This window comes from Mercurialis annua, linkage group LG2 (assembly GCF_937616625.2).
Source record: "Mercurialis annua linkage group LG2, ddMerAnnu1.2, whole genome shotgun sequence".
In the NCBI taxonomy this organism is placed as follows: Eukaryota; Viridiplantae; Streptophyta; class Magnoliopsida; order Malpighiales; family Euphorbiaceae; genus Mercurialis; species Mercurialis annua.
This window is the reverse complement of record NC_065571.1, coordinates 54,966,286-54,978,712: the sequence shown is the minus strand read 5'-3', so window position 1 is coordinate 54,978,712 and position 12,427 is coordinate 54,966,286. Positions and strand designations below refer to the sequence as shown.

General features: G+C 33.6%; 1 protein-coding gene across 3 annotated transcripts; it reads left to right on the top strand.

Moving 5' to 3' along the window:
• Nucleotides 1–324: 324 nt before the first annotated feature.
• LOC126668957 (golgin candidate 1) lies at nucleotides 325–9,591 on the top strand. 3 transcript variants are annotated; one of them, XM_050362218.2, is made up of 21 exons: nucleotides 325–564; nucleotides 864–944; nucleotides 1,491–1,540; nucleotides 1,658–2,293; nucleotides 2,414–2,476; nucleotides 2,875–2,952; nucleotides 3,083–3,286; nucleotides 4,039–4,095; nucleotides 4,286–4,360; nucleotides 4,786–4,857; nucleotides 5,179–5,241; nucleotides 5,344–5,442; nucleotides 5,862–5,933; nucleotides 6,085–6,153; nucleotides 7,178–7,225; nucleotides 7,324–7,419; nucleotides 7,543–7,622; nucleotides 7,800–7,845; nucleotides 8,026–8,124; nucleotides 8,846–8,890; nucleotides 9,023–9,591. In XM_050362218.2, the coding sequence occupies exons 1-21, from the start codon at nucleotides 537–539 to the stop codon at nucleotides 9,092–9,094; spliced, it is 2,133 nt and encodes a 710-aa protein (XP_050218175.1). In that variant the 5' UTR covers nucleotides 325–536; the 3' UTR covers nucleotides 9,095–9,591. The 3 variants fall into 3 exon arrangements, with proteins under 3 accessions (XP_050218175.1, XP_055960475.1, XP_050218174.1); XM_050362217.2 differs by having other exon boundaries at nucleotides 326–564; nucleotides 5,856–5,933; XM_056104500.1 differs by lacking the exons at nucleotides 7,800–7,845; nucleotides 8,026–8,124; nucleotides 8,846–8,890; nucleotides 9,023–9,591 and having other exon boundaries at nucleotides 5,856–5,933; nucleotides 7,324–7,431.
• The last annotated feature ends 2,836 nt before the right edge of the window (nucleotides 9,592–12,427 follow it).

The window sequence follows — 12,427 nt, the reverse complement described above, 5'->3', positions numbered from 1 at the left end:
TGTTAATTAATGCCTATTTTTCCCTTAACCAAACATTATAATTTTTTTTATATGTAATTTAAATGAATTTTATAATTTAATCGAGTCAAATAAAAAATTATTGTAAAGATGTTATAAAATAAAAACCTCTCAAAATAAACCAAAAAGGAAATTTATTTACAATCATGTAATGATGGGCTTTACCTGTAGCCCAAAACTGCACTGTCCCAAAATCACACACATAAACTGGGCCACCTTTTAACCTAATATAATTGGGCCAAATTCAACCCAATTACTCCAGAGCCATTTTATTGGCTAATCCACGGAAAGCACCATAGATCCCTCAGCACCATAACACACCTCTCCCAATTTCTTCAATTTCACTACTGCTGCTGGTACACGCCTAACGAACTGATCGTCGCGAATTCTCAACAAACAAATCAAACTAAAATTTCATTTCGCTACAAAAATCAGTTATTTCACAGAGATCATTAACTTATGGAAGCTATATGATCTGCGTTAGGGCGTTTTAATTTATTTTGAAGATTAAAAAATTAATGGCTTCTTGGCTTAAAGCTGCAGAAGGTTCGTTATCAACATTTTGTTTTGATTAATTTAATGTCTGATCTAAATTTGCATTATTATCAGTTAAAAAATTTATTTGTTACTGTCTTTTTGTTTGATTTAGCTTGTTTTTGAGTTGCTATGTAATGCGGTGCGGTTTAATTTGTTTATAATGTTAGGTGTGAAAAATTAGTATGCAACTGTAAAGCAATGAATTTAGTAATATTAGTAATATGTTTAAGCAGGTGTTTTACTTATGAGAATTAATGTGATGTTATTTTAGTTGAAAATGTTGATTTGTTGATTATTGTTATGTTCAGATTTATTTGAAGTGGTAGATCGAAGAGCGAAGTTAGTCGTCAATGAATTGGCAGATGAGCAATCTGATCCTCAGTCACAAGGTATGGATATGGTTTATGATTTAAATTGTTTAATTGATTGTTTATTTAGAACATTGAATTTGATTGGTATCGGTTTGCATTGTTGGTTCGAACCTAGATTAGAGTCTATTAGAGTGCCTATTCCAAGTTAGGATTTGTAAAAGGTACATTTGATGGCGTGGACTCTTGAATTTCTAGACTAGTGTTACTTGCGTCCAGTTTTTGTTCGGCGCAAACTCTATTACTGATTGATAATGTTATCTTTGTCGCATTTCAATTTTTTTTTGGCCAAAAATAGACCAAACAAAACTGCAGTTGTATCAGAACCTAGTACTTTGATGACATGTAGTTTTAGAGCTTGTAAAAATTATTTTCACCAAGTGGACTTGTGAGATCTAAAGAAAAAAATATTGCCATTCAGATAAGAGATCCACAATTTTAAAATTGTTTTCGAAAGGGAGAACGTTTTTGCAACAAAGCTGGTCTATCAGTAGTTTTTCTTTTATGAAAACAATGTTATCTGTTGCTTACTGTAGTATCTTCTTTTTTTCTTTTGAAATTTCTTAGCTTCTGATGGTCAAGGATCTCAACCAAAGACAACAAAGTCAAAGAAAAAGGTACATGCCGGCACATCTGCATCCTCAGGGTGGCACTCGCATGTGTTTATTTTGGAGCAACAAATCCATGTTAGTCGAAGCAATTTATAATTTATCTTACAAGTGGGCTATTTGCAGGCTCAAAAGAGGCAATCCACAAACAAATACAACAAAACAAGTAATGCTAAAAATGATTTGACTACTGCACAAAGTTCACAATCAGAGATGGAATCTGATAAGGATAAGGCTGTGCTCTCAGTTGAACAAAATGCTTCTTCCTCAAGCAATCCAATAACCCAAACCGAGAATGAGCAGCAACAGGATACCAGCAGAGAGGTCTCCACTGTCACATCATCAGAAAGGTTAGCCATTGATGTTAATCATGATGCTGAACATGTGGAAGTTCCTGTAGATGCCGTGGATGCAGATGTGAAAAGATCAAGTTCAAGCGGTGACATTCTTAATGCAAAGGGCCCTGATGCTCCTATTGAACATCCTCCTTTGCCGTTACCTGCCAAAGAAATAGAAGTTCTCAATGTAGACCATCAAGACCATGTGAATGATGCTGGGAAAAATATAAAGCTAAGAGATGCTGAAGTTCCTTCAGAAACTGACCAAGAGAAATCTCAATCAGCAATTACAAATCCTCCTATAAATGGCGTGCCTCCACTAAAGGATGCTGATATTGAGGCTGAACCTGTTGTCAATCAGCAGAATCATCAGCTATACAAAGCTGATACATCACCTAAGAAATTACAGGACCAACTTGATGAGGTAAACTTTTTTGATGCGGGCGGGAGAATCGCCTCCTACAAGTTTTGATGTTTTTTTTTTTTGGTAAATCATGTGCTTGCTCTATTGTTTTTCTTATTAGTCTCTTTAGTTGGCCTGCAGGCTCAAGGACTGCTTAAGACTGCAGTTTCCACTGGTCAATCAAAAGAGGCGAGGTTAGCACGGGTAAGATCAAGTTTATAATTTTTCCCTTTATCATTGTCATAAGACTATGGTTAGGATTCATTGGCTTGTTTTGATCAGCCATCTATTTAGGAAAATAAAATTCAATGTGTAGTGCTGGTCAGTCTCTAAAGGTTGTAGGAGAAGTATACTGAGCCTGATCTTTAGCTATAAGCTGCAGCATTATGATATACTATTAGCTTCTTGTTTGAGTAAAACCAGTTCAAGATAGTGTAGCGATTTGGATTGTGAATCTTTTAGAATTAGGTTGAATTTTTTCCTAAGAACTGTTATTTGAATCTGCTTTAACCAACAATCCTTTTTCTGCAATATAGTAATTTCCTACTCATCAACACCTCCATCAGACACCATGTTAACTTTTCTAGTATTTATTTAATCAGGTTTCTGCTGGACTTTCAGCTCGTCTTCAAGAATACAAATCTGAAAATGCACAGCTGGAAGAACTTCTCATTGCAGAGGTTAGAAGACGTACTATTTTCTGTGTTTGGTCCTTATGGACTTCTGAAAAACTTCCAGTTGTTTGTATTTATAACCGATGTAATCCTGTAAAACGAGTTTTTCTTATCATTTGAGACGCATTTTCAACAGAGAGAGCTTAGTAAATCATTTGAGACTCGCATAAAGCAGCTACAACAAGATTTGTCTATGTCTAAAAGTGAAGCGACCAGAGTAGAGTCAAATATGCTTGAGGCGTTGGCTGCGAAAAACTCTGAAATTAAGGCCCTTGTCAATTCCATAGACTCGCTCAAGAAACAAGCTGCTTTTTCTGAAGGAAATCTGGCCTCGCTGCAGGTTTGTTTTAGTTTAGCTATTAAGATAATGATGTGCACTTCAATCAAAAAAAAAAAAAGATAATGATGTGCACTGTAATAAAAAAAAAGGATAATGGTGCATGACTTTTCATCTTCCCCTTCTAAGGGAGTTCTTGTCAATCTGTTGTGGCTTTCTTCATGAAAACAGTCAACTCCTGTATCCTTCTTCCTCTGTTGTATTTTCCAAATAGAAAATTTAACCTGTGCTAATGTGAACACTCTGTTATAACCAGCTTCAGTCTCTTTTTCACTTGTTCTCTTTGTTTCTCTAAAGTTTCATGAACACTCATTTGCTTACTTTAGAATTGGAAGAATGGATACATACACTAGTACATAAATCATGAAGTACTTTAATAAATTTTGCAATCCATTCAGAACTGTTAAAATATGCGAGGTCCATAGCGACATTAAAATGGAAAGATCTCTAATTCACTTTGTGATTGGAGTAGAATAACTGACCAGCCCATCCGCTGTTACATATAAGTTGCTTTGGACATCATGCCTTCATTTCAAATACATTGTTTCGTCATGCTTATGCTCTCTTTAAATTTCTTGGTTAGAGGGAATACAATAAATCTTTTTGGAAATTTGGTTCCTTTACATTTAGTACTGATTTAATACTTTTTAATATTCAATTACAGACATAATTTTTCCTTCTTCCTAGGATTCACATTATGTGCATTCTATCCTCGTAGTAATTCAAGCTTTGTAACTCCGTAGTTATTTTCTCAGGCAAATATGGAGTCTATCATGAGAAACAGAGAACTAACAGAGACAAGGATGATGCAGGTAAACTAGCCGGTTCCTCTTTTTATTGAACTTGTTTTATTGACATATCAATTATGGTTGACACGGGTATACAAGTCATTTTACACTGTTGAATGATAAGCTCTCAAAATCTTTTAATGTATGGTTGGTATACTTGAATATGCTATTTTGCCTTAAGGCTCCGATTACAAAGTATGTTTCTCATTTTCAGGCACTTAGGGAGGAGCTTGCTTCTGTAGAGCGAAGAGCAGAAGAAGAACGTGCAGCACATAATGCTACCAAAATGGTTTTGCATTTGAAACAATCCTTCGTGCTTGCATGTATTTCTTTTTGAACAAAGGGTCAACGCGCCCCCTGAACTTGTGACACGAGGTCATCTAACCCAATTTATACTTTTTTGAGCAACTAACCCAAAAACTCTTCATTTTTGGGGCAAATAATCCCATGATTTATATTTTTATTTCAAAAAATAGATTTAGAACAATTACATCATAACAATTAGGGAAGTATCTAATTACTTTTTTGCATCCCTCACGCGTTTTAAAAATACAATTATGGGGTTATTTGACCCAAAAATGAATAATTTTGGGGTTAGTTGGTCAAAAAAGTGTAAATTGGGTTAGATGACCCTGTATCACAAGTTTAGGGGGCGTGTTCACCCTTTGTTCATTTCTTTTCTCACTCACACTGATAATCTCCATATGATAATAGGCAGCTATGGGAAGGGAAGTGGAACTGGAACATAGAGCTGTTGAGGCATCCACAGCCCTAGCTAGGATCCAGGTAATAAAATGTTAACCTGTTCGTATTTTACTTGTAAATTGATGTAAGCTCTTTTATCAGTTAGTATGTACTGTGACCAACCTTGGATATGAGTCCCGTTAAAACTTTAGCTTTATTGGCGGTTTTGAGTCCTGGCAAGTAATTGGTAACATGTTTAAGTCTTCTATAATGTGCAATCATTAGTTGTTGCTTATCTAGAGGATTTCATAGGCTTTCTTGACATAGGAATTCAGTGATCTTAATTAATGTCGACAAAGCTGGTGCACGCTTTGTTTGTTCTGCTTACCCTTTTTTCCCATTAAATTTTGGTATTTGCCACAGAGAATTGTAGATGAGAGAACAGCAAAAGCAGCAGAACTTGAGCACAAGGTGGCACTGCTTGAGGTAAATGTAGATAATGTTAATTTCGCTTCTGGTGATTCTCACTTCTATTTACATTAAAATTCCAAATTTAGCAATGCTAATTCATACCATTGTTACTATCAGGTTGAATGTGCATCGTTAAACCAAGAGTTACAAGATATGGAGTCTCGTTCTCGTCGCGGACAAAAGAAATCACCAGAAGAGGCAAATCAAGCGATTCAGGTACCACTGCTTGTTTTTGAATTTGACATTGGCTGGCCTAGACTGTCTGGTCTGGTAGTCATCCTTTAAATTGATCTTTGAATGAAGTGCTGATAAATTTGATGAGTTGAAGGAAAGACATACTCTAATTAATAACTTAGATCCTTTTAATTAAAATTCTTCTGAATTAAGTTTATATATCTGCATTACATTTTTAAGTATTATGTTATCATGATGTTTGCATTGACATTGATTGGCTCTCTGTTACCTATAAGAGCTATCTTAAGTTAAACAAATAAATTATGTACCTTTTCCCGCTAATTACGTAACAAGAATGTGCTAATCTTGACGTCTGACCACTAGAGCAAGTAGGAAACAAACCATAGTTTAATCTGTCAATGTATAAATGACTTCAAATTGTAAAACATGTGAAGATGCAGGCATGGCAGGAAGAAGTGGAGCGCGCACGTCAAGGTCAGCGAGATGCTGAGAGCAAGCTTTCTAGCATGGAGGCAAGGGCTATTTCCCTTTTGCTATTTATACTGTCTTTAGCATCGCTCGGCCAACATGGAAAAGATGTGGCTAATTGCATTTGGAAGATTTGGATGTGAATGATTCCATTAACATTTCTTTGATTTGTATGGTCTGTTTGTTTGATTGCAGGCTGAATTGCAAAAAATGAGGGTTGAAATGGCGGCTATGAAGAGGGATGCTGAGCACTACTCACGTCAGGTAACGTGTGCGGTTTGTTAGATGTAGGATCCTTGCTTTTATTGTACTCTATCCGTCCTAAAAATATAGATAGGCAAAGTTTCTATTTTCGGCGTCCCAAAATATAGGCAACCTTGCTATTTAGTCTGAATGGTTAACTTGAAATACCAATATTATTCTTCATAAATTTCAATCACTTGTATTGTATTTTCTTAATCATCACTTTATCCATTACAAAAATTAATAAAAAATTTAATTTTTCAAAATTTATTTTTGATCCTAAAAATCAATTGGTGTTTTCAGAATATGTAATATAATAATATTAGAATATCTAGATAATTAAATTAAGCGTATAATGAGAAGAAATTAATGAAAAATAATTAATTTAACCTCCTTTTCTTAATCTTTCTGCAAATCCAACTTTACCCATTTTGGTGGGATGAATTTTTGAATTGGCAGATGTGTGGATCTCTACTTTACGTTTGGAGATAGGCAGGTCAAAACAAGTAGATTTCCCTGTAGATGAATAGATACAATTGATTGACTTTATTATACAGCAGTTAAAATTTCAAACTTATGTTAACATCAACCGATACTATTTTCTTTTAGGTTTAGTAGGGAGGAGTGCTTGTGAAGTAAATTGTACCTGAAATTATATATTGCTATCTTAACTTTTTACCCAACTTGGAATTTAAAATGCATCACTATATCAATATGGGGCTACTGGATATTATGAGATGGGAGCTATGATGCCGAACTATAAATATGAAGTTATATGTACACGGATCTTGGAATAATTGCACGACAGTTTCTGGCTTATATTAAAAAAGTTCCAATGGAATGTTATTTTATGCTGCGGAATTCTTTTCCATTGGAAGTCTTTGTTTGCATATGTTATGGAGATACTGTGCATTTCATATGCCCGTATGAGTATCACACAACTATCCTAAGAATTACCATGTTGACATTGTACTCATTTTTTTTTACAGAAAAGCATTCTGTGATTTCTGCACTTAGCATTTTATGTTATTGCTGCTTTTTATAGGAGCATATGGAGCTAGAGAAACGCTATCGTGAACTAACTGATCTATTGGTAATTTCAATGTAACATAATTTTCAATTTATTTATGGAATATTCTAAAAATTAGTTTTCCTCGTGTCATGTGATTTAGATATCTTTCCATGATGCAGTACTATAAGCAAACACAATTAGAAGTCATGTCTAGTGAAAAAGCAGCAGCAGAGTTTCAGTTGGAGAAGGAGGTAAAGCGCATTCAAGAAGCACAGGTCTGTTCTTAGGTATTACATGTTAATTGTTAAATGGCATTGACCTGTATTCTTGATTTCATTCTTTCTGTGGCATTTAACCCTGTATTGTTTTATTTTCCGGATGCTACAATTATGAAACAGGTTGAGGCAGAAAGAAGTAGAGTTTCTCGTCGTGTATCTTCCTCATCTTGGGAGGAAGACTCTGAAATGAAGGCACTTGAGTATGTTGTTTCAATTGTAAAGTAGACTAGACATAGTGACGCTAATTGTTATGCTATTGCCATTTTGTAGACAATAATATAGGTTGCAGTCAACTCTTTTAAAATTTTGATCGTATTTTCTCTTATGATGCATAATTTTGTATTGATCCTTTCAAAATTTTCTTATGCGAACTGCAGGCCCCTCCCCTTGCATCACCGTCATATGGCAGCAGCAAGCTTTCAGGTATTCATTTACTGATATTTGAAACCCATTCATTTCCTTTCTACTCCAAAAGTATGTTCCAAAGAGCAGATATCACAAAAATGAATAGGTTCCTAGCAGCAAGAGGGACTTGCATTTACCCATCATTTATATATTTATTATGCATTGATTGCAACTTGGGTTACAATCTGCAATGTGCAGTTGCAGAAGGCAGCAAAGCTACTGGATACCGGGGCTGTCAGAGCCACCAGATTTTTATGGCGATATCCAACTGCTCGACTTCTCCTGCTTTTCTATCTGGTAGGCAGAGCTACCTTCTTGATGTATTTAAATAGAGATTACAGATTAGGGATGTGCAAAAATTGAACCAAATTGAACCGACAAATTTCCTTTTTTAAAAAAAAATTAGCAGCGGGTTCTTAAAACGGAGTACGGTGGTAGGTCGGAATTAACTGGTCCGACGGAAATATTTTATTTGTTTTATTTTATTAAAATAAAAAATACTAATTAATTTTAGGACTTATTTGAACGTTTTTAAAGCTGAAGTACTTGTTTGTATTTTTTTAATATAAATAAGTATGAAATAACCCTTATATTTAGTTGTTTTCAATATATCATCTTTTTTGAAATTTGGGGTTGATGTGAAACATAAAAATCCAAACAAGGGTACAACTGAATTTTTTCCTTGGGCCATGGTATAAACGCAAAAAAAGTTAAAGGTGGGTGGTTTTTAAGTAATTAGGCCTTACAAAAAGATCAGTTTTTCAGTTCTGTTTCATTTTGAGGACAATTTTGTTTTACTAAGCTTTAGTGCAAGCCAAACAAAACAAAAAATTGGCATAACCTACTAGTTTCGGTTCAGTTTGAAAAATTTAATTTTCTTAAAATTTCGGCTTGGTTTTGAAAAAGAAAAAAAAAAGAATGAAACCTTGGTTTGGTTCAGTTTGATTTGAATTGAATGCACACCCCGAATACAGACTCCGCGTACTTTGCACGAGTAATCATGAGTTATCATATGCAGGTATTTGTGCACCTATTTCTGATGTATTTGTTGCATCGCCTTCAGGTATGTGTACTCGATTGTTTACTAATTATTTTGAATTGATCAGAATTCGGATATGCTTTCCAAAGTATGACGTGAGCATATCTCATATGCGTTAATGTTAGTTATGCTAAAAAATTCTTCGGCAATGTGAAGGAACAAGCTGACGATCTTTCTGCTAGAGAAGCCGCAGAGGCTATGGGTCTTACTACTGGTACTTTGCCATGAGGAGAAGAAACTCATAACCCAAATCTAAGGCGTCTTCAAAGGTAGCTCAACGTTCTAAAAGCAAAACATTGCCTATGAATGAATTTCTAGCAAATGACACGCCACAATATTCAAAGCAAAAACGTGTAATTGTTGTTTGCTTATAAATATAGCAACTGGATTATAGAAAAAGTCGATCCGAGAGAAATAGAAGCCGCTATCTTACTTCAACCAGAAGGCACATATTTTAAGTGTGGAAGGTAGAGTTTCTCTGTTGTTTTCATATTAACTGAGGCGAACTTGCGGAAAGGTAGCCACCGTGTCCATGTTAGAGATGTTGCTTTATGAATGGAATTTTCTTTTATTTGTAATGGACATTTACAATCGCCAAAGATTGAGCAGTTTTTGCTGTGTTTGTCTGAATAGTGCGAGTCATCACCGAATTGTAAATTTCAGATACAAGAGTGCGTTGTAATAGGAATCATCAATATGGAATTTTTCTATTGCCACAGATACAATACTTGTGCATCAACATGACAGGATAAATTTAGTTTATACAAATAAAATACTATTAAATCAAATAATATTCCATATTTCAAAGTAAAATATATAAATAATATTTTTATCGCCATCAATAATGTATCACTTTATTTAAAAATTACCCACCAACAAGAGATAAAATAGAGTAGAAAATTCATTTAGTGTTGGTTCATGCTCTAACATTTGGCAAAGATATCTATCAAATTGTTTTTGGTGTAAATAGAGTAATAATTGTTTTTTTTTTTTTGCTTTTTCTGCTATGATACCCTTATTATATTTTCAATTCTATTAAATATTTTCTGGCCATTTTGTGTCCAAAATTTTCAGGTCAAGTGAAGTTTTATATTCATTAGTGCCATAGCCTTCCTCAATTAATGGAAGGATAGTGTTATTTGGTCCTTTGGAGTAGTTGCAAAAACAGTGTTGAAACTTGAAAGTATAATAAGGGCATCTTAGCAAAAGAATTTAAGAATATTTATTACTCCATTTTCACAAAAACGATTTGATAGATATCGTTGTCAAATGTTAAAGCATGAACCAACAGTTAATATTTTTACTACCACTTAGTATTCATTATTACTACAAGTCTACAACTATTGGTCAAATAACTTTTTAATCACTATATTCAAATTCAAACTATTTTTTACAAATTTTGAAAATATTATATAATAATAAAATACTTTAGTCCTGATAAAATTATTTTATCCAAATTTATATTTTAATTAGTTTTTTTTCGATATTTTATATTTGCATAGAATTTTCTAGTTCTCCTAATATAATTCAATTTGTATCTATTTTAATTTAGTATCATAGTTCTAATAATTTTTATTTTCAAAACCATCCTATTTCCGATTCGTAATGTACTGTCTTTTAAAATTCCAAAATCAATATTTTATATCTCAACTTTTTTTTGTCGAAATACCTCGACTTACTAATTACAAATTACAAATTACGTCGGAAAATTATATTTTTGATATCTTAATTTCGGAGACTTTTTCAAAATTTCTTAATATATCATTATCCATTTTTAAATTCTTATAATACCTTAATTCCTTTAATCCCAATAAACCTAATTTTTATTAATTTATGCTTTAATCCTAACTTTTCGATAAAATATAAGTCGTATGTGACCAAACCGACATTTATAGATCTAAGGGTTTTACAAAATCATTGATTAATAATGGTTAATTTGATATACTAATGAACATATATAATTAAGTAGATGCCATATTTTACATGAGCTATAAATCTAAAATTATTGTAGTATATACTAAGATAGATATTTCAATTGACTATCATTAGATTATCATTTTAAATTAATGCAAGCAACGAAAAAACCGCTAAAGATCTCGGGTAGGTTCTGGTCCGACCATCGTCTTTTAAAAAAATGAGGTAAAATATCGTGGATCTAAGATTACATGAAAGTTTTTTTTATGAATAAAAACTTACATGAAACTTAAGTAGGTGTTGCTGAAATATTTAGAGATTAAACTCGAGCCGAAATGAAAACATGATTCTACCATGAAATGCAAGTTCACTAGAAATTATATATATAAAAAATTAAACGGAGGTACTAAACGGAGGAACGATATCGAAAGAACCATAATAAAAAGAGAAGTGAATTTCTTACCGAACACAAAAGCAATAGAGAGGAATGAGGGCGAATGATTTCAGAGCGTTTAAACGTGTACGAGACAGCTAGAGTTCAGTGAAAATGTGTTAGGATTATTCCTAAAATTCTAATTAGTTTAGGACTTTAATTTATCCTAATATGTGTTGGATGTTGATTATGTTATTATTAGGTTTGTGTAGGAAAAGGAAGTCTAAATCCTTTTTGGATTTGAACTCCTTATTCCTTTTACCTATTTAGAACACTATAAATAGACAAGCTCATGGCTTGTATAATTTAAGAGTGTGAGACAGATTATTACGACCAAAGCATTATTTGGGTTTATTGTTGGGTTTGGGCATTAGAAAAATCTATACCGTTCTTTTGTATTCTTCATCTATTAGTGAATAAAACTCGTTCCTTTGCGCGTGGAGTTGTCATTGACGAACCACGTAAATCTTGTGTTTGTTTTTAGTTCGATTCTATATTTTGCCATAAGCTTGATTTCCTAATTAATTTTCTGCTATTCCGTTGCGGCTAATCTCACAACAAGTGGTATCAGAGCGACAGTTCTGATTTGGGATTTATTTGGGAAATTTTCTGATATGGCTGTGACAAAATTTGAAATTGACAAGTTTGATCGCACTAAGAGTTTTGTCTTATGGCAAATCAAGATGCGTGACTGTTTAACACAAGCTGGATTGCGAAAAGCATTACTGGGAGAAGCTATTAAAGAAGATGACTGAAGACGAGATTGAAGATTTGGATGAGAGAGCTCTATCTACCATCCGACTATGTTTATCTGATGATATTTTGCGTGAAGTTCTACGCGAAAAATCCGCTTTGGATTTGTGGAAGAAACTTGAAACGCAGTTCTTGAAGAAAAATCTCACCAGTAAACTTGTTGTCAAAAACCGTCTACATATGCTCCATATGGCTGAAGGTACGTCTTTGAAAACACACCTTGGGGAATTCAATTCCATTATAATGGATTTGGAGAGTCTGGATATTAAATATGATGAAGAAGATCTGTCTCTTATGTTGCTTCGTTCATTACCTTCTGATTATAAGCAATTTCGTGAAAATTTAATATTTAATCATGATACGCTTTCTGTTGAGGGAGTTAAATATGCCTTATTTTCGAAGGAGTTAATGGATAAGGAGCTAATGGGGAATGCTAGTCAGATGTCTGATACTGCCTTTAC